The sequence below is a fragment of the Musa acuminata genome, chromosome BXJ2-4 (genome assembly GCF_036884655.1).
Source record: "Musa acuminata AAA Group cultivar baxijiao chromosome BXJ2-4, Cavendish_Baxijiao_AAA, whole genome shotgun sequence".
Taxonomy (NCBI): domain Eukaryota; kingdom Viridiplantae; phylum Streptophyta; class Magnoliopsida; order Zingiberales; family Musaceae; genus Musa; species Musa acuminata.
The window spans coordinates 892,494-913,971 of record NC_088341.1 but is presented as its reverse complement, the minus strand read 5'-3'; the positions used below and the strand labels follow the sequence as shown (position 1 = coordinate 913,971).

The following is a 21,478-nucleotide window of genomic DNA, read 5'->3' as shown; positions in this document are numbered from 1 at the left end:
TTGCATCGTGGGAAAAGAACATTTTCTGTCTCCATCATCTGATTAGGTTAAACTTAGCTTCGATAGCTCCTACATCAATAAGGATGATTGTGTGGTGTGGATCACCACATATTCAGACACCGAATATGTTCAATATGACCGGTCTTTGAGGCCGAAAATAACTCTCGATGAGTTTACAAGGCACGCAAATGCAACAGCAAGAAGCTCATTTTGGAATCCGAATTCGAAGCTCTTTTTGTGTTTTGAAGATGAAACAAATTCTGGTGGAGGATTGCTGATTTTCTGACTGATATGTAATTTATATTTTGAACTTGTTGACGGTAGATTGTCGTCGTGTCAACATGAATTGAACGAAATTTCCTGGTTTGTCAGTTGTCACCTATGTTTTCTTACTGAACTTTTTTGACAGATATCAATATGGTTATTGATCTCTCTTATCCTAGAAAAAAAAAATATAACACTCTTCTGGGAAGACGTGTGTGAAAAAGATCCTGAAACAAAAAACTTCTTATACATTTGTTTCTTCAAAAGAAGTTTGCATCCGAAGAGGACGTAGAATTCTGGCTCTTTGGAAAAATAAAAAATTTGATTTCTCTATGATTTGGAGACGAGCCGTTTCAAAAATTCTTTCTTGCTTTATGATGACATTTTCTGATTGATTCTGTGTTTTTAGAGCAAATCCAAACTATTTCAAATCACAAACTAAAAGACTGGGAGCTTCTGCTGCTCCTCTCCCCAAATGGAAACAGTCAAATTATGAGCCGATATATCGGATGTGATTAAAAATCATTACATGAACTCTTTGGGCTAAATCTCAAATATTTTCTGATTGTTTCTGCTTTCACTCATTAGTGTTATCATATTGTATTGCTCAAAAGGACATTCTCATCTGTGTGAATGCAACTATCACGGTTGAACAGATTCTTCACACCCAGTCATATCCAGGTTTGCAGTTCAGGCTTTAGTGCAGAATGAGTGCTTCTGAAGCTCCACTGTAGAATGCTAGAGCAGCAAAGAACCTCAAAAAGTGTCTCAGGTCCACAAAAGGAATGTTCTTGAATGGGATGATCACTTCAATTATTAGAAAAGAAGCAATTCAATGCCAAGCTCTGATGTCTTCTTGTAAACTTGACATGTAGAACCTTAGAGAGAAGGACATTATATAAACTCAACCTTTTATGATATCATCTTTGATGTTTAGTTTGATTTAATATTCCCAACATCCTCTCATATGTTAGGTTTTTTTTCCAATTTAATGTCAGGATAAGTTTTGAAAAGAGAGCCTTTTGCTTTTTTCTTATTTAAAATAATAATAAAAAGCTGAAATTTCTTGCCCAGAGATGGAGGAGTTCATTTGCAAATGCCATGATGAGCTGAAATGGTTGGGTTCAAAGGCAATAATGACATGGATGAAGAGAGGGACTTGCATTGGCACACACTGTCCTTTTAGAATGTTTATTCATCCTCTTCTCACTTCAACTACGCATCCGCACTGACAGAAGAAGCTCTTGGCATCACTTTCGCTGGCTGACCCCTCGCTTCTCTTTCCGCCTGCAACATCAAGTTGGGATGAGGTTTCTACGGAGGGAGGAGTGTGTCGGAATCATGGAGGGTAAAACATCAAACACTCTCGATCGGGCGTGCTTACTGCCTTGACGACCCTCTCGAAGGCTTCCTGTCCATAAACGTCGACGAACCGTTCGACGGATTTCCTGGCGTCGAGGCTGAGCGTCTGCATCACGCGCCGCTGCCGATCCGAGTAGCTGGAGCTGACGGTGCCGCCGAGGTTGACGTACCTCCGGACGTGGTTCTCGTAGATGTAGGCGGCTCCGTTGAAGATGGGAAGCACCAACCAGACGCAGAACACCAGCTTCATGTACGGCCACAGAGGAAACCTGACCACAGATCCCATCCCATAGACTTGCACGTAATCCCGGAGAGAAGATGATAAAAGAAACGCAGCATTTCTTAATTTCAATAAAACTCTTTTTCGTTTCAGTTAAATATATACTATCAGTCTGAATCGTGATTTTAGCTAATAAAAGAAATTAATAAAATCTAAGAAAGAAAAATAATAATAAACGATAGGTTATAAAATTTAATTTAACGTTAATGGTCGGTAAAAAGAGATTCTGCAGTCGACCTCTGACGGTCTTCCGACGACAGGGTGTGTTTGGTTACCACTGTAGCATTGTCCAGCAGGAGAGCTCGAAGAGGGTGATGAGCGAGTAGAGCACCCAATAGGTCAGCCACTGCTGGTCATCAACAGGCGAAGGGCTCTCGATCGCCCGCATCGATGCGTATCTGCATCACGTATAACCCGATGAGACGAAGAACGATATGCACAAGAAGAAGAAGAAGAAGAAGAAGAAGAAGAGAGTGGCGCTTACAGAGGATAAAGCAGCATCACCACAGGGCTGCCACATACACAGATCATTAGTGCCAGAAACATGAAGCCTAACTGCTGCATTAATATCAGATCATATGTCTCACCCGATCAATGCATCAAGATGCCTGGCCATGGCTACTACGACACCCATCTTAATCCTCACCGAGCTATGAGAATTATGAATGGTGACAAGTATGATAGATTCAGTGGAGGAGACGAGATGGTTTTAAGGAGCACAGAGGGAGGAGGATTCCTTCCTACAAGAAAGGCATTCTCGGTGCCCCTGTTCAAAGTCTTCTTTCCTCCATGGCCAAGAAAAGGAGGCAGAAAGGAGTTGCAGAGGAAGGCAAACAAGGAACCGCCTGTTGCATCATTCAAATCCGACATTTTAAATCAAATCCAATGCTTCGATGATACGAAAAGGATCGATCGATCGATCGATCGATCGCAAAACCGGTTATATGCTATGAATCTCAACATTCCACAAAGACTCCCAAGGAAACAAAAACGCAGAATATGCCCTATCACGAGTATGTTTAGACAACAATTCATGCATTCTAAACTAAGCCTTTCCATAGCGATTTCTGTAACACAATGCCTGGAATTATTTACATCATGTGTATTCCAAGAATATTTTCATGCAGAATTAAGAGGCAGTGAATACAAACAATGCATCAGAAACGCTTGGTATCAGATCGATTGCCGGTTGTTACGTACACAAGTTTATCCAAAGCTCATCTTCCTCCGGAATTAAGAGCTCCGTTGCCTTTCGGCGGCGAATGTTGGAACGGAAAGCAAAATGCATCCATGTACTCGGTCAGAAACACTCGATGCCAGAGATCGTCCCGATGACAATTGAAGTACATTTAAATAACATCTTCCTGTGGAATTAAAGACCTATTACTGGATTGAACTAAGCATTTCGGAAGTAAACGCTGTAACACGACGCAATATACGTCCACATACACCGAGTCGGAAGCGATTGGTATTGATTGCTTTAGATTATCTACAAGTGTGTCCAAAGAGTATATTCCTGCAAAGTTAAAAGTCTTATTCCTCATTCAAAAATTTTACTTTTGGACTACCGTCGCATACCCGCAACACCTTCATCAATGGATTATTTGTTGTTTTTGTTTGCTTGTACAATGGTTTGATAACATGATTTTTTTTGTTTTTGTGTTTTTGCTTAAAGATCGTAAGTACGAACAGTTTGCAAAGCTACAGTGATTACTCATCGGAATGAATAAAACTATCCCACGATGGCTCAATTTTTATTTATCATAACCTATTTTTTATAATGCATACTCTCAGCTCCTTGTAATCACTCGAGCGGCATAGGGCTTGATGGGGGTTCATAACAGTACAAGTTCTCATGTAAAAGACTACTGGGACTTGCTAACATGCTCAACAAGACAGTGTGCAATCGTATGTGGACTTACGATTGCTCGTTTACCTTATAGAGTTCTTGTTTCTCCTTCGTATTCTCTCTTGCACACAAATATTTACTGAATTACTTATAAAATTATCTTCTTTGTGAGATATTAGAACTTATTCCTTGCTTGTTTTTTAAACTAATCAATTTGCTCTCTTACGAGTCCTTCGTGACCTGAGCAATATTACAACTAGACTAATGCTTTACGAACGGATAACATAAATGTGTCTCACGATTTTGATAATTTCAGTTAGGTGCCTAACATTTCCTAAAAACATATTTTGATAATTCAATGAGTTTATCTAAAGAACATCTTCCTACAAAACCAAGAGATATTACTAATCGAAAACTAAGCCTTTCGGCAGTGAATAATGGAACGGAATGCAAAACATATTCAAGATACTGAGCCAGGTACACTTGATACAAGAACATGCATCCGATACAATCAATACATACCAGATTGTCTCAGATCAATCTGCAAAATTAGCTACAGAACATCTTCCTCGAATTTAAGAGGCCACTGATGATAAAATGAAAACACTTGATATCAGATCGCCTCGGATTACCTTTAAGTCTATCCGAAGAACATGTTCGTGCAGAATTAAGATCCCTGTTTCTGATTGAAAATTAAGCATTTCTTTCTTTCCACAATGAAATTTCACCCTGACACAACACGAAATGCACCTACCGACGTCAACTTCTCAAACAAGGAAATTTCACAGTCGAAGAAGATGAAATATTGATGCCAACGGCATATTTCCTATCAAGAATATGTGCACTCCAGCAGAATGCCACAATTTTTTGTTCGTCCTCCTCATGTTTTGAAGCACATTAGATGAATAGAAGTATAACTTCTTACAGATACTTTTCGATGAATCTGCAATGAAAGAGAGAGAGCATAATTCTATATCCAATGGATCAAGCCAAAATCATCGAGGACAAATAGAGTAGCAGAACGATCATAGGATTAAGAGGAGAATACTGCTCGCAGAAACTGTAAGAGTCCGACAAGCACATAGCAGAAATGATTCAAGTGAGGAGGGCACGGAAAACTAAAAGGAAAACGGTGGGGGGAGTTCACGCATCGGGCGCCTCGCAAGAGAAGATCTGGCGAGGGAGCCGCCACGCCTCCTTGGATCCGAAGCACATGTCATCGAGGGCGTCGCTTCGGCACCACCGGCACCACTCGGACCGGCCGAGGCACGCCTTCCTCGACGTCATCGCGCGGCAGTCGGCGCCCCTGCCGCCGCCGATGCCCGCCCGTTTCCTGGCGGGCACGTACGCGAGGAGCCCCCGGCGGCCACCGGTGGGGGAAGCGAGGCACGAGATCGAGGCGAGCTGGAGGAGACACGGCAGCAGGAGAAGCAGTAGCAGAAGCGAGGACGCAGCACGAGCCGCCATGGACATGGGGGATGGTCGGAACGCGACCACCAGCCGCAGCAAGCAGATCTGCCGTGATTGCTCGAGAGAAAACAGAGGCGTAACGGCACCAGTTAAAATGTCGACACCCCCTCTTGTTATGCACCCCAAAATGTAGCTCTCAAGTAGCAACGACCGAAAGCAAGGCCCACACCGGGTCCCATATGTAGATGCAAAGGTAATTTAATCGGGTGAAAAATGGAGTGGAAAGAATGGTTGCTACTGGGTTGTTCCAGATTCGAGGCTAACGTTGAACATTGCCAGAAACTGTTACTTTACGACTAACGTCACATGGCGTCCGTTAGAGAGAAACTTGTATGTGATGTAGCGTCCGTTACACTTCATTTATCGGTGTCGCGTTGTTGGGCGGGAGATCGACCCGCCTCCGCTCCGCCCCGCCCGATCTCCCCTTCCCTTCAGTCCTCCCATCTTCTTCGATTCGAGATTAGGATTGGAATATGATCGAGAAGTTGGCGTAGGATTAGGGCCTTATGGGTAGAAGTTCTATGTTACAACACTTATAAAAGACGCTGAATGACACATCCTAACAAAATAAAAATAAAAAATATTTTTTTTTATTAAGATGAATATATAAAGTTATTAAGAAAGAAATAGAAATATTTTTCTTCGCAAACAACTTGATATTATTTTGATAGTGGATAAGATAAAAAAAATCATCCAAGATAGTATGAACATATATTAAACCTCCCGATGTGGAAAAAAAAAGATATGAAATAATTAATATTAATTATATGACGAGAGATAAAAAAACTTAAATTTTTTTAATAAAATTATAAATAAAATTTTAAACACTTTAAACTTAACTAAACATATGACTTTTTACAAATCTGAATGATAATAAAATATTCATGTAGTAATTGAGGCTTAGTGATTTTGTTAGAGAAAATCACTAATAAAATGATTTTAGGTGTGAACATTTGAGAGAGAAAAATCAAAAAAGAAAAAGAAAAGAAATAATGCATGTCAGTCTCGATGTTCAGTGGAGAGTTCTGCAAAAGAAAAAGGTTCAGAAGGGTGAAAAAGGATAATGAAGAAAAACTAGTTAGACTCACCACCATAAGCATTCTCGATGGTGTCCTCGGTCTCTGTAGAGCAGATGTTTCACCCACCGATGTCTCCAACAATTGATTCACCCCAGGATCGAGTAAAGGCGTTGAGGGATTAGAAAACCGACCTGATCGTGTTCATCTCGATGGATATCGAGAGGTTCATAGTTCGTCAACATTCTCTCTAATTCAACGGGCTTTCCATGTACTAAAATCTCTCTAATTCAACAGGACGGCATCAAATGTGCTTATTGACTTGCAAATTATGTCAAATGATTAAGTCAAATTTTGTCCAAAGGCAAGCGTCACCTGTTACTTTTTATTTATTTATTTATTTATGCTAACATCTAGGATTGGATTCATATGGAATTCATTTTTTCAAGTAATGAAACTAATTTTTCTTCGGGAAAAGCCACACCAATTTTCTAAGATGTTGATTTGTTGACATCGAACCTCTTGGGAACATCCCGTCTCTCTCGATCATCTTGGTCTTTTCGGTCATCTCAATCTCCTTGGTTTCTTCAATGCCTTGCAAATTAGGAATCAAAACCTAAAGCTTTAGAGATCATGAGAAAGAAAAAGCCTATTAAAAAAAAATACTATTTATGTGGAACAACATCAAGATATTTCTCATCTTGAAACAAAGCAAGATTACTCAACAAATTATTAGCTCGACAATGGCATGGAACGAGATCATCAACGGTTTACCACATTGTCATCACCATTTACATCGATCAAAATAATTATTAGCTCAATCCCATATTTGTCAAGATTCAAGTTAGAAAAATACACGAGCAAAGCTTTCCAAACTACTCAAAGACACAAATTTTTGCAGGTGAGGTAGCTACATATATATTACTAATTGAGGCCATGACTACTTCAAATGTAAGACTAATCAGTGTATGATAGTTTGCCTCTACCTTGCACATTAGTGTAAGATGGAACCCAAGATGCCACTCTCCGTCGACCTCCAGTTCCATTAGCTCCTTAGTTGTGTCAGTCTCATAAATAATCCACTCTCTGTTGATGCTTGGCTTCTATCTTTCACCTTCTTCTTGGAGCATGCAAGATCAATACATGTCGCAAGTTGTAGACTTATCTTTTTCAGCAGTTGTTACATGCAAGATCAATACATGTCGCGATTATAATGCAGTGTCAAGCAAACAACTTATACTGGATTTCAAGTTATATCTGAGAGCTTCATCAATACTCATACCAGTTGGCTTCCCTTCTTGCACAAACTCATGTCAAAGAAACACAAATTACAAGCCTGCAACAGCATTAGGATAAGGAGACTCACCCTGAGGTGTCATTCGTTGCACGAAGCGTTTCAGTCTCTCCATTTCACCAATTGCCGTCAACCACTCCGTAAGAACATCCATCGTAACGCAGTCAGGTTTACATCCCTGTTCGCTCATTCGATCCATAAGCTTAAAGGCTTTGTCGGACATATGGCGATCTCGGAGCCCCTTGAATATGGCATTGTATGTGGTCACACTTGGAGGGACACCCTTCACCTGCATCTCCTCGACGAGGGATACCGCGATGTCAACTTTCTTATTCTTGCAGAGAGAATCGATAAGAATGTTGTAAATGACTGTGTTGGCTGGCACCATCGAAGCACCCATGTTCTCAAAGGTCTTCATGGCCTGGTCCAGCTCACCGGCTTTGCAGTAACCATTGATCAGCGCTCCATATGTGACCACAGAAAGCTTGCAACCATCATCCACCATTTTGTTCAGCAACTGATTCACTGTGGCGAAATCCCCAGCCTTGCACGAAGCAGCAATCAAAGTATTGTAAGTGAAGGCATCAGGTTTGAGCCCAGCCTCACACATCTCACGGAGCACCTCACCTGCCTCATCCAACCTCTTCTTCTTGCAGAATCCACTGATCAAAGTGTTATAGCTCTTTGTATCTAATCGAAAGCCATTCTCCCTCATGGAAGACGCAACCGAACAAGCATCGTCCAATCTGCCCACCTGTGTCAACCCAGAGATCAGAGTGAAGTATGTCACAGAATCGGGAGAATGCCCTTCCCTATGCATTTCATCGACCAAATCCATTGCCTTGCCCACATTATTCGAATGCAGGAATGCTCCCACCAGAGTGCTATAGGTTACAACATTGCCTTTGACTTGTGGCCACTCCACCTGTTTCCTCCGAAAGAAATCATGGGCGCTACCGATCCTTCCATGCCTACACATTCCACAGACAAGCGTGTTGAGTGTGATCACATTTGGAGGTATCCCTTCTTTCTCCATCCTGACGAACAATTCGTGAGCCATATCGATCTCCGCTGACTTACAGAACCCATCGATCAGGCTATTGTATGTTACAGTGTCCGGCTTGCAATCGTAGCTCGATCTCATTGTCTTGAGCAAGAATAACCCGTCGTGAAGCCTCCCGACCTTGCAGAACCCGTCAATGAGCGTGTTGAAAGTGACTGTGTCGGGGCTGACTCCCGACTCTGGGCTCGTCATTACGTCGAACACCTTCATCGCCTCATCCAGGCGGCGGGATTTGCAAAGATGATTGATGAGTATGCCAAAGGTGACCACACTGGGTCGGACGCCCATTCCCTTCATCTCCGAGAACAAAAAGTTCATCCTTGCAAAGTCTCGTGCTGCGGCAAGACCGGTCAAGAGGGCGTTGCACGCCGGGGTCTCGACGGCGCCGCCGGCATCCTTAACCGCGTGAAGGAAATCCCAGGCCGCGGAGGTGGCGCCGGAGCGGCAGAGCCTGCTGACGAGCTGGGTGAAATGGAAGGCGTCCGTCGGGAAGAATCCCATATTGGCCATCTGGACGAGGAGGCCGAGGGCCTCGTTGTCCAGGGGCAGGCTCTGCTTCGACCAGCTGGAGAACACGATCGCGCAGGTGTTGGAGTCGGGTCGGCAGGTGGAGTCAGGGGCGAGCATGCCGCGAAGGACGGACAGGGCTTCGGCGTGGTGGCGGCGGACGGCGGAGCGGAGGAGCGAACGGAGTGTGTCGTTACAGCTGCGGAGGGAGGCCTTCTCGGAGCGGAGGTGCTCGCCGTCGCTACCATGGCTGTCGGTCGAGGCGGCAGCAGATGCAAGACGGGCATGGGAGGGGCGGCAGCGGAGAGTCGTCAACGACGGGTTCTTTGCCAGCCTCATCTTTCAGCCCGCACGGGCGTCTCGGCCGACTCTTTAATCGGAGGGGCGGATGAGACGCAGAACTCCGTGACGCAAACTGCCGTCACGCTTGGTGATTCGTCATGCTACAATATTCGTGCTCGGCTTTATGCCTTAAGATTCGTGGCAAAATTTGATTCGGCTCTCTCCGGTGACTAGTCACCTTGCGATGGGGACCACCTCTCTCTCTCTCTCTCTCTGGCTATATGTAATCCCGCAGCAGCAGCACTCCCGGCTCGTAGTTATTCTAATCGTCTGGTGCAACTCCAATGGAAACCTCGGAAGGAGAAGCACCGACGATGGTCCGCTCTCCCCTCCTCAGCCCAGCTCGCGCCGCCACCCAGCTCTTCTCACGGGTATCAGCACGTGCTATAGGAACCAAAACAGCTTACTTCGTTTTCTTGTGCAGGGCTGAGTACTGCTTCATTCGTCAACTGGGCTTCTTCGGTGCTGCTTATACCGAGCATGGCGGACGGCCGAGCGCGAGAGAAGGCGACGGAGCCGAAGAAGGTGAGCAGACCGAGGCTCGTTTTTGAGGCGAGGAGTGCTAATGACATCCTCGACGATGGGGGTATCGGTGGAGGAAGCACGCCGAGAGAGTCATTGCAGTATTGGGCCAATTTAGATTCTCTGATCATCACTTTATCACCTACTACCACAATATTGTTGTAATTCTTTGTTTCTCTTGGAAAAAATAAAGCTGATAATTGGTAAAATGATCACTTTTCAGTTTTCTAATCCATAATCCAGCATAATGCAAAGAAATGACACCAAAATATTTGGTCCAGCGACCATAAGAAATACAATACAAATGTGATAGTCATTACATTATTGGATGAACAAGTATCTCACCACTGAGTGATCAAAGCACTTAAATCCAGACAAAGCAAAACATATATAACTGCTCTAGTGATGGATAAGCCATCTCGCATCTCTGAGGCAAAGGATACATGTAGCATCGATTACACCCATTTGATCAATCAAGCAACGACCTGGCCATAAAGACTCTTCCTTATCTGCGATCAACAAGAATTGATTTAGCAAACTGCCAACGCAAGTGCCGTCCCATTAAATTAGATCTGACAATAACAAAAGACAATCTTGGAAAGTGTGGCCTTCATGGAGAACAACTGCGCGTTGCCACGAGAACTTGACAAACATGACACCAATGACGTGATAATGTGATGAGTGTTAACACAAAACTAGATTAGGGTTGAAAGTTGAAACAACCATTAAATAGTCTTAAAACTTGCTAAATAACCTGCATGAAACTTGGCTTCAAAATCAACAAAGTGATAATATAAAATTTCCAGTATATAGTGATTCCACTTGAAAAGACATAAAAAAACTTGGTCTTCCTAGGCATTCACCTCACGAAAATAAAAAAAATGCACAGGATGAACACGTGAAAATAAGTGAGCACCTCAGGCAGTTTCTTGCGGAAGGCAACATCCAGTCTTGCATCAAGTGTATTCTCACAAACAATCTTCCCATCTATAGAAGCCAGGACGACACCACCAGAGCTGAATAAACAAACCTTCTCATCAGCATAAATCTTTTACTTGGTTGTTAAAGCTTTCAATAGACAGATGGTGATCACAAACTCAGTCTCTCTCAAATATAAATGCAAAATGACCTCAACGAATAAGAAACAAAGAATCTGTTAAAGACTGATCATTGTGTACTCTTCAACCTTGAAAATATGAACCATAATAATTGAGAAGTGCACAAGATTGTTGCATACAGATTGAAATTATGACCAGTGAAGTTACAATCAAAACAGTAGTTTCAAACACCAGATTTGGACCCAAATATAACACAAGTTGGATCATATTAACTTTACATAAAGCCCTGGCTAACAGAACTTCATGATATAAGCATGCAGCACACATCAGCTTCTGAGGTGGAGGATTACACTCTGATAATGAAGGGAATACAGAATAGAAGGATTATGAAACTGGAACTCTTAGCACAATTGTGGTGAACGGGTGTCTTGTAAATATGTCTCTGGAGATAGAACTCGAACGCTACGATAATAGAGATCCTCGCAAATGGGGCACTAACGAGAGATGGTAAGAACAGGCCAGAAAAAGGGTAAGCACTACCTGTTGTGATTAGAATCTTTAATATTGCCAGGGACTAAAAAGGTCAAGTCTGATTGGAAAGACAATGAAACAAAATGGGTAACATATCTAAAAATTGGATTGCAATAAAAAAACCACAAATGGGTAAGCTATTGAAAATACAAACAAAAAGGTTTCAGGCTTTGAAATAGTGTATCTTTTGGCCCCAATTTGAAGCCTAAGTGTCCCTGCCATTTGTTATGGAATAGTTCCAAGTTGGTAGATAAAAAATAAGATCAAAGTATTAAAATCCCAAACCAACATACAATAGACTATATAACTGGCGCCTAACATTATTAACATCACCTAGAACACCTTGTATATAAAGCTCCTACAAGATATTAGAACCAATGTTATAAAGAAAATCATTAGTCACAATTTGGTTACCATTATTGATTTGTTTAGTCTGACCCAAATTCATGCACAAGATTGTGCAAGTTTAATGTTGAAATGTCTTCTGGATATCTAATATATCACACATGGTTAACTATTCAATATAGGGACACTGAGCAATCACTAAAAGTTTTAAGGTATCTCAGAGCTTCTTATTGTTTAAAAAGACACTTAAGAATAGAAAAAGACTAAACATTTTAAACATCCAGATTACTAGGACATTTTATAAGGGTAGGTCTCATCCTCATGACAAATTGGTTCAACTCCTCTGAAACAGCTGTAAATTTGATATCACTAGAATTTCAAAACACTCCATGGACAGTGAATTACCAAGAGGGACCATGAGCATGGTGGTGGCTCGGAGCAGGTGGCAGGTAGACTTTGTGGTCTATGATGATATCTGGAGGATGAACATTTGCTTTAGCTGCATAATCCTCTTTTGCTGATTCCAGAGCGGACTCCACAAGATGAGCATCATCTTTACGACAGCGCAAGAGAACAGCCGGTTCTTTCAATCTCAGCAAGCTCTGAAGGGATAAATATTTCAGCTTACGTATATAAGTTTGGGATATTCAGACAATATTGCTATATTGATCAATAAAAACTATCACAGTTTAACATAAAGACATGAAGCAAATGGTGTTTGACCATTCACAGGAAATCATAGAAATCTCAGGGAGATAGTCACAGCGATTGCCATATCACATCTTTGTTTAGCTAATTGTAGGAAACATTTTATGACATGTACATCATCATCTAGATTGAAGAATTATGCCAGTTACACCAGTTCCATCATTCTATATCCCTATGATTCATCACTTCTGTCAGTATATATTCCCAATACAATGGTGCTATCCTGTCAGTAACTAGAAGAAAAAAAATGCAGAAACCTACCTGAACAATGAGTTCTTTCAAAAGGTGTTTGTATTCATGATCATGGTGGGTGACATTCAGGATATGATGATGATGGCTGACATTCAGAAGCTCCTTTGCAGCATCCTCTTTCATGGAGTTGACTAAATCATCTTGAGCTTGAAGAACTTTAATACGAGATGCATTCAGCTGCATAGAATATTCACTGTAGAAAACAACAGGGGAAACTGTCAAATCACTGGTTATGACCATATAGATAATATACCTAAGCAATAGTGACTTAGAAAAGAAATCCATCTCGTATAAGTTAGTTATAGTGTGTACATACTTGTATATTGTGTTTTCTTTGTTTATTTCATAAACAAAAAATAGACCTGACAGTGAATTGGTGTGTTATTTTAATTGCATTAGTGTTCCCATCATATGACAGCTAACTGGTAAATTTATGCCCAATGTAGTAGTTAGTGGTCACCTATAGAACATTCAGCTTCTCTTTCTCTATATACAGGTGGTAAAAGACTAATGGAGTAAACATAAATTCATATGAATTATTATTTGATTAAGCATTGAGTATCTTGCAACAAACCACATTCTTCCTTCATAATTTGACATCCTAAGTTACCTGAAAAAAAAATTTATTTGCTTAACAACATAACAGAGCAATGTGATGTTAAAGTTTCAAATTTTGAAGGTATATTGTGATAATGATTAGCAATCTCATAAAATTCAAGAGGAAGAGGAAGAAGTTTCAAGTATCATTCATTTTGAGCTTTTATGTGGTAAGTTTTGTCAGACTGCCAGCTCTGTGCTGCTGGCTATATTGGTGCACTTGACCTTTGCAGGTATATGAAGCAATCACTTGAATTTACCACATTTATTTATGATTTTATTTTTGCCCCTAGGGAAGCTTTGCATCTAACAGCTGAATGTGGATAATTTTTTAATAGTTTCATGCCTTCTTCACTCTATCCTTAAATAAAAACGCTTAGTGACTATATAACCACAGACCTATACTTGCCAGCCATGGATAAGGTGAAGTAGCTCCAAGAAAAAGGAACAAAGTTATGTTAAACAAACACAAAGAAAGATGATAAAAACATAATGAACGCAAGGAATGAATTTTTCCCATCCCTTAACAAGGAATCTTCAACCGAAATTAAAAAAATATCATTCCATAAGTACAAACATAGTACAGTTTGGAACTAAATAGTTCATTTCATCCTGTACGAGAATCAATTTCAGAACCAGCATACTAAAAGATAAGTAAGTTGCAGTCTTCCAAGATAATTATCAAACAAAGGGTACAAATCTACGTGTAAATAACAAATCGCTCAAAGAATCGCTCAAAGAAGATTACGGATCAGAAAATTGAGAAAAAGTATGCATTAGAATAAAAAAAACAAAGAAGAAATATCTAAGTTACATTTTCTTCCGAATTTCGACTTGCTTCTCTTTTCGTTCATATTCCTGCCTGATCTTCTTCTTTTCAGCTTCAACAAGTTGCAGCTTTTCAATGTTAAATTCCTAGAATGTACAAGAGCATGGAACACACACTTTAATTTAACCCCCCAAAGAAATAAGAAAATCGTAAATGTCAATATCAAAAGAGCAGTGAATGGAAAATAGAGCTGCAACGAAAATAGTACACCTGGCATAATTATCCATACCAAGGCAACACACAAGACTACAATTTCATCATAAACACAAAAGGTCCTGTAAAAGGATTCCACTACAAATAAATCTCTGACAGATGTGCGATAGCTTTAAGTGCAAGAATATTGTTGATCTAAATCGCATCATTTTCAGCTTCATCAATATCACTTCCAGATTCCAAAGTCGTATTATTTTTTCCTTTTATTTACCCTCAAACGAAGTACTAATATCAAATAAACTCAAATCCTTCATCCAAGCATTTCCAATCTGAAAGATAAAGCATATCTTATACGTAATTTACGTTCCATGAGGTAGAAAATCCCACTTAAGCTGGTTGATCTTATAAAAATTGGGAGTGTACTCGACTCATCGATTAATTCGAACATAAATCTCTTACTCTAATAAAACCCCTCTTCTTTTCTAACTAGAACTCTCCCTCAATCGATCATGCCCGAAACAAGAGCAACGACGGGGAAACCAATCGAGAACCTAAGAACCTGGGTCGGAAAAAAAAAAGGGAAATCAAAGGGCAAAAGGGGGAAGCGCGATGTGAAGACCTCTTCAGCGGAGATCGAGATCTCGTTGGCCTTCTCCTCGGCCTCCTGGCGGATGAACCGCACCATCTGCTGGATCTGCTTAGAGACATCCGCGTCGTTCATCTTTCCGATCCGGCGGCTACCCGATCGACCAGGGATGGGAAGTTCCAGATCAATCGATCGATCGCCAACGACGCGAGAAGGGAACAGCGACCACGCACGCCGCGAGAGAGCGGCGATGTCTGATAAGTCCGTCGAGTGACCAAGATAATGCTCCTCTCCAACCACGCTTACAACGAATACTATATCCGTCACATCATAACCGTTCATTCTCCATCGGCCCACTTCGTTAACCGTCCAGATCGATTCCGATCACAATTGTAGAGTAGAAATCGGACAGAATCCTGACTCTTTTAGGGTATTTTTTTTGGCTACTCGTTTTCTCATGCCCGAGAATCAACCGGTACCATCATCAAACACAACAGGGTGGGTCCGATGGGACCCGCATGTATTCTTCTCCTGTTGTGATTATATTTAACGCCTTGTCGTGAGATCCGCCGCACCGTGTTCCGGAGTGGCCGTTGGATAGAAGATCGGCTGATGTGGCGCTGCCTTAAGATTCGTGAAAGTCGGAGTGGCCGTTCCGATCACCTATGAATGATGGTAATATAATTAGTAATCCACGAGGCACGTGAACCACGTGAAAGCAACACGTGACGCCGCCCATGGGCCGATTGGGCCAGTAGAGGAGGCGAATTTTGAGCTTATTATCCACCGTTATATTTATAACATGAATTTCCGAATAAATATTTAATTTTGAGAAATTTTATAGAACATTTCTATCTATCTCTAAAAATTGACAAGATTTAAGCTGTAATAATACGAATTTTGTTCGAAAATTGAAGTTGATTTCTAAACCGAAAACAACTGTACTCACAAATTCCTTCGAAAGTCAACATATAATTTTTTACATATAGTTGACCCCAATAATTGAAACTTACAGTTTTATTTTTATTGTTGTTGCGTGAATAATTTACTTGCAAATTCAAATGCTTAAAAAAATTTCAAGAATTTTTCTTTTCTATTTTTCTGCATTAACTGTCCATGAAATTTATGTACAAAATATCTTCAACACTGTAAATTAGCTACCAAATCAGCAAATTTATGCGGGCAAATATCGAAGAGACCAAAGATTATTCGTGCCAGTTTAGTTAGAATTTCTTCTGATAAAATCTGCTTAATTTGCCGACAAATGATCTAAATCAGCTAATCTAAAGTGGTCATCTAAATAAATACTATATATATGTAGTTCTACAGGTTGAAAGGATCTCAGTCCTTTTAAAGACAAAATTCCCCACAAAAATTAACAAAACTTACAAAGAGAATTAGTCTTTTTGCTACTGCAAGAACTTTTGTTAGAAAACATCTCCATCCAGCAACTAGATGCCTTATCCATCAACTAGTTCTTAGGCAGGAAAGTACATATATAATTCTTCGCTGATAACAAGTCAAGCATTTGACAGAAAAACATTTCTACGATGATCAACAAGTATTAGGGTGCAAATCCTCTATGGCGTCTGTTGATCCTGACGACTTGACGAAGATGAAAAATTATCCAGAAAATTCCAATTTCTGTCACAAGAATAACCAGTGCTTCTGTTTAATTTGACAGACTACCTAGCTGCAAAAGATGCTGTGACTATCATTTCTCCAGGGCCAATGATGCATCAAAACCTAAAAGAAAGCACAAAGCAAAAGAATTAGCATGCTACAATGCATCAGGGAAGATTATTTTGATTTATTTGTCCAGAGACAACGATACATCAACATGTTAATAAAACGAACACACCGAAAGAGATTCAGATATTGAGCTGAGACTAGCTGCTATAAAACAACAGAGTAGCGTATAAAAGAATCTGGCGAACAAAAGGCTGCAATTAAATTCCAGATTACAGGTTGCTATTTGGCAATAAATTTAGAGATGCTTTATAGTCACATTGAAGCTCAAGTATGTAACATAAAAACAACCTGCACTTGACTTGCAGATCACCTTTTTGTCATATAGCTCTTACAGATTTGACAATAAGAAGATACCCAATACAGGATGCAAAAGAAACATACAGTAGCAAATGCCAAAAAAGTTGAAATTTTGGATTTTCATAGTGCATAAACCACTATAACTACATATCATAAATATAATTAAAGATTCAAACTGTCAGAAATATCTTGACTCGAGTTTGACTGTGGGCAAAATACATTTTGGGAAGGTTGAAGTTGGTATCATATGACAGTGGAAAAAATACATTTTGGGAAGGGTGAAATTGATTTACAAGAAGCCAGCGAGTCTCATTTCTCTTGCATTCCTGAAGACTGGGCAATGGCTGAATTTTGCCTATAAAAGTAGCTCCTAGAATTATATTTACTTTCCCAATTTGTTCAACATAGCCTTACTATTGTAATCGAACTAGCACACTGCATATGCCAACCTCTGGACAGTAACACCTGCTAGAAGGGCAATTTCTGAGAACACTGTTAATTCACTTCATTTGCACCAAACACTCTGCAAACCGAGCTAACACCCACGTATTTTGGATTGATAAGAACATGTTGTGCTCAATTTGTCCAAGTCATAAGAGGAGAGGAAAAAATCATCCAAACATCAGTAATACACAGAGCAAAATAATAATACTCATTGCCAACAATTGAAAAAACATCCCATCAAGTCACATCATAATTAATATAGTAAACGTCTAAATATAATTTTATTAGATAATCAGCTAAGGATTTCACCCAGCCGGAACAGAACACTTCTTCAATCCTAAGCTCCCTAGCTATGGACCATCTGAAATATGTAATTTTCAGCTCGCTAGGGATTATCTTAGTAGAAACAGGACGTCACGAAATCTAATCATGTGTCACGCAATCAGGTTATAAGAATCATAATATGAAAAGGCAAGCATAAACAAGAATAGAAGATCTCATACTTTCTTCATGAGAAAAGCACATCCAGCAATGCGCTTAGCTGTAACAGAACTTGTCCAACCACTCGGGATGAAACAAGCTGCTTATAGATTAAGAACTCAATTCATATCACATTCCAAGCTATTACTTCATTACTCGAATGGAATGGTGCACCACTCACAATGGTAGAAACACGTCTACAATCTCTTATCATCATGTTGGAAGACTACTAATCCCATTCGAAACTGCCTACTAATGCTGTCAATCTTGTTCATCAAACTAATCAATTAAGAAAGAGAACAAAATTTGACAAACAAAATACACAAAAAGAGGATGATACTCAACATCATTTCTCTTTTTTGGGTTTTGGATTTGGATAGGAGAGTAACAAAGTTATATAAAAGGTGACCGACCCTTACCCTAAATCAAAAGCCTCATCCTCCACCTAAAAATCACTTGAGCGTCCTATCCAGTCATCCAAAAGAATTCTACTTCTTATCATTTCGAAAATTAACCAAATATCCATAGCCAAATCAATTAAAACATTTAGGTGTCGAACAACCTACATAAGTCTGATATCTTCCAGTAGACTTAAAACAAACAGGACAAGAATAACAACCACATCTACAGAAAGTGATTATCAACAAGCAATTAACTATATCGACAATATCATTGCAAATCTTCTCATCATTCTTCATTTTCTTGCTACATGTGTCCATCCAAGTTCATCTTACATTCACAAAGAAAAAAAGTAAATGGCAGGAATTATTTGGTTGCAAACTGCAAATTAAAGTTGAATGGCAGGAATCACACTACATGGATGCAAACAGTAATGCAGACAGTGGAAAATTAGAACCTAGAAACACAAGTTTCGGGTACAATACCTTGCACCATGCGTTATGCACTTGCAGGATCAAAGAGCAGTTTGGTTTTTTGGGGCTACATTATACAATTCAATGAGTTCTGGAAACTCCTTGTGGCGGGTGACGAACCTCTCCAGATATTTCTTCTCTGGATAAAACATGTATGTGTTCATTTGGAAGTTACCGATGTGAACTCCCCTTGACTTCAGGCCCGTCAATATCCGATACCTTGGAATCAACCTTTTCACCAAACTAAACGACAAAATCCGTGGCCGGCGTGCAAGATAAGACGGAGCGCATCCGGTTTCATTTACCAAGAACTCCATCTTTCTCTGCAAACTCTTTAAAGAAAATGCCACAAGCGAAGGAGCCATTCTGAATGCAGCAAGGAAATCATCCTCGGACCACCCGAAACCCTTGAAGAACTCCAAGTGAGCCTTGAAGTTCTTCTCGGAGACGCCGTTGAGCACATTCAGGGTCGGGAGGAACATCCCTGAGGTGCGAGCTACTCCCAAACCCTCGGCACGACTGATTAACGCCTTCAGGGTTTCAGCCTTCTGGGCAATGAGGAGGGGGCGGTACCGTAGGATCTTTGAGAGCTTCTGATCCGTGATCCCGAAATCCCTAAGAAGCTCAATGTTAGGCTGGATCTTCTTCTCGATGCTATACCCGAGAAACCACCTGTTTCTCTTGCATACCTTCACCAGTAAGTCGTTGGACCCGAGGGTGCCTTGCCAAAATTGGATCTTGGACAAGACGTTCTGGAGTTTGTTTCTGAAGATGACGTTATTCGAGATGACGAGGTGGGTAATGTCGGAGCAGGAGAAGCCCAGATCCTGCAAAGCTCGGAACTTTGGGGTCAGAGTCTTCTCCACGTCGAGGAGAAGCCACCGGGGGTTTACAGATAGGACCCTTTTCATCTGAGCATTATCAAAACCGTGGCTTTTGAAGAAGCCAAGGACGGAGTCAGGCTGATGGCGGGATTCGATGCGGCCAAGGAGCTTCGAGGCCTTGGCCGCCTCATCCGGATCGAAGCCACAGGAGCTGACCAGGTATTCAGCCATGAGGCTGCTCTGTGGAGCCCCGGAAGCGGCGGAATAAGAATGGGTTGAGAGAAAAACGGCAGCATCGGCCGGACGACGGCGAGGGATGAAGGCGAGGGCTTTGAACAAGAGAGAGACGTACGGCGGTCTATTCATCAACGTCATCGTCGTCTACTTCTCCTTCTTTGTTTGTATGTTCCTTCTCTTCACCAAAACCTAGCGATGGTGGTGTTGCTGCCTCCGGAGGAAACTGGCCGGAAGTACTTGCATCCGAAACCCTAGTAGTGCGTCAGTGCTCCAACTCTTTTATCCAGTCGGAGATTTTTGCGACCGCAGGCCTCTTTTTCCCCAACAGTACTCTATCCAACAATAGAGTGAGAAGAATATATCCATTGCCGTTCTATTTTATTGGGTGTCTTTAGTATTTGCATGGAGTGCATCGTGGAAAGCTAATTCTTGAATATATCATTATATTTTTTTATTCTTATTGGATAATTTTACTAAAAATGTTGGTTTATGTGCTTAATTAATTATGTTATATGAAGTGGCTTATGAGCCATTTGAGAGGGCGGCATGTTGCAAATTATTCACTCTCATGTCCCACATATTATCCAATGCATCAATTTTGTGAGTCTTTCATTCCCACATATTGTTGTTTGAATTGTGATAATTACATTCTCATTTTAATTATAGAGTGGAATCACATTTTCCGAATTCATAGGTTTTAGCCAATTAATTCTTATTTACTAAATAATAAATATCGAAATTAATATAAACATAAAAAAAGCCTAATATCATAAACAAAAAAAGGTAAAATAAAATAAAATGCATATTATATATCAAATAAGATAATAAAAACTAGAAAATATAACTATAGAGTGTATTAAAGTAATTAAACCAACAAACAATATGTTCTGCAGCATATTGCAAACTCATACAAAAAATATAACGATAATAACATAAAAATATTGAAGGCATAGAACAAAACACTGCAATATAGTATCGAATGGTACCGCCCGATATGGACGGTACGTACCGGTCCAACGACATACTGGTACGCGGATCGTCCAGTATCGTTACAATGCTACAGTATTATACTGTAGCACTACTACAGTATTATAGTGCTATATTGAAGCAATGCTATAATATTATAGTAATAAAAAAAAATAAAATTGTTCGGTACACCGGTATCGTACCGTACCGAGCTTGGATGGAAACGTCGGCATGATACGGTACGACGAACCTTGATACAAATGATATCAATATATGGTATAATTATATGAACCAAACATCCCAGAGTATTTGTTCTTTTTCTTTTTTTGAATTTCAATTTTGATCTCAATTTTTATTAGAATAACAAACCAAATGCCACCTAAAGAAATGAATGCATATATAGACTAATGAAGGCTTGAATACAATGAACAACAAATTTTAAGCAAGTTTAAAACAAACTCAGAGGAACAACACAAATATAAAAATGCATATACACTTAACTTCTCAACATGATTAGAGATTTTTTCTTATTTAGTTTGAGAAAGATTGATTTAGATTGTCATATTAATTTGGAAGAG

At 40.3% G+C, this 21,478-nt stretch overlaps 4 protein-coding genes across 4 annotated transcripts; all 4 read right to left on the bottom strand.

Annotated features, from left to right (window-relative positions):
- Window positions 1-1,244: 1,244 nt before the first annotated feature.
- LOC103980388 (HVA22-like protein f) lies at window positions 1,245-2,596 on the bottom strand. The gene is made up of 5 exons (XM_009396782.3): window positions 2,494-2,596; window positions 2,391-2,417; window positions 2,182-2,304; window positions 1,649-1,895; window positions 1,245-1,551 (listed from the first exon to the last, which is right to left on the bottom strand). Exons 1-5 carry the CDS (start codon window positions 2,538-2,540, stop codon window positions 1,480-1,482), a joined length of 516 nt encoding a protein of 171 aa, XP_009395057.2. The 5' UTR covers window positions 2,541-2,596; the 3' UTR covers window positions 1,245-1,479.
- A 4,521-nt stretch (window positions 2,597-7,117) lies between these two features.
- On the bottom strand, window positions 7,118-9,520 carry LOC103980539 (pentatricopeptide repeat-containing protein At3g61520, mitochondrial-like). The gene is made up of 2 exons (XM_009396974.3): window positions 7,608-9,520; window positions 7,118-7,406 (listed from the first exon to the last, which is right to left on the bottom strand). Exons 1-2 carry the CDS (start codon window positions 9,442-9,444, stop codon window positions 7,378-7,380), a joined length of 1,866 nt encoding a protein of 621 aa, XP_009395249.2. The 5' UTR covers window positions 9,445-9,520; the 3' UTR covers window positions 7,118-7,377.
- A 707-nt stretch (window positions 9,521-10,227) lies between these two features.
- LOC135609368 (V-type proton ATPase subunit E-like) lies at window positions 10,228-15,385 on the bottom strand. The gene is made up of 6 exons (XM_065102554.1): window positions 15,062-15,385; window positions 14,275-14,375; window positions 12,873-13,056; window positions 12,309-12,505; window positions 10,886-10,985; window positions 10,228-10,478 (listed from the first exon to the last, which is right to left on the bottom strand). The coding sequence occupies exons 1-6, from the start codon at window positions 15,368-15,370 to the stop codon at window positions 10,443-10,445; spliced, it is 927 nt and encodes a 308-aa protein (XP_064958626.1). The 5' UTR covers window positions 15,371-15,385; the 3' UTR covers window positions 10,228-10,442.
- Window positions 15,386-16,376: 991 nt separating this feature from the next.
- On the bottom strand, window positions 16,377-20,260 carry LOC135609367 (transcription termination factor MTERF15, mitochondrial-like). The gene is made up of 2 exons (XM_065102553.1): window positions 18,886-20,260; window positions 16,377-16,774 (listed from the first exon to the last, which is right to left on the bottom strand). Exon 1 carries the CDS (start codon window positions 20,070-20,072, stop codon window positions 18,915-18,917), a length of 1,158 nt encoding a protein of 385 aa, XP_064958625.1. The 5' UTR covers window positions 20,073-20,260; the 3' UTR covers window positions 16,377-16,774; window positions 18,886-18,914.
- Between the last annotated feature and the right edge of the window lie 1,218 nt (window positions 20,261-21,478).

What these genes read in the sequence shown, in the direction of transcription:
- LOC103980388 (XM_009396782.3), bottom strand. Translation starts at nt 2,540, where the DNA reads ATGGGTGTCGTAGTAGCCATGGCCAGGCATCTTGATGCATTGATCGG. An exon ending in GTGATGCTGCTTTATCCTCT is followed by an intron (nt 2,305 to 2,390) that starts GTAAGCGCCACT and finishes TACGTGATGCAG; the next exon opens with ATACGCATCGATGCGGGCGA. An exon ending in TCGAGAGGGTCGTCAAGGCA is followed by an intron (nt 1,552 to 1,648) that starts GTAAGCACGCCC and finishes TTGATGTTGCAG; the next exon opens with GCGGAAAGAGAAGCGAGGGG.
- LOC103980539 (XM_009396974.3), bottom strand. Translation starts at nt 9,444, where the DNA reads ATGAGGCTGGCAAAGAACCCGTCGTTGACGACTCTCCGCTGCCGCCCC. An exon ending in GCAACGAATGACACCTCAGG is followed by an intron (nt 7,407 to 7,607) that starts GTGAGTCTCCTT and finishes CTGCTGAAAAAG; the next exon opens with ATAAGTCTACAACTTGCGAC.
- LOC135609368 (XM_065102554.1), bottom strand. Translation starts at nt 15,370, where the DNA reads ATGAACGGTTATGATGTGACGGATATAGTATTCGTTGTAAGCGTGGTT. An exon ending in TGAAAGAACTCATTGTTCAG is followed by an intron (nt 12,506 to 12,872) that starts GTAGGTTTCTGC and finishes TTATCCCTTCAG; the next exon opens with AGCTTGCTGAGATTGAAAGA. An exon ending in TCCGCAAGAAACTGCCTGAG is followed by an intron (nt 10,479 to 10,885) that starts GTGCTCACTTAT and finishes TGTTGATCGCAG; the next exon opens with ATAAGGAAGAGTCTTTATGG.
- LOC135609367 (XM_065102553.1), bottom strand. Translation starts at nt 20,072, where the DNA reads ATGACGTTGATGAATAGACCGCCGTACGTCTCTCTCTTGTTCAAAGCC.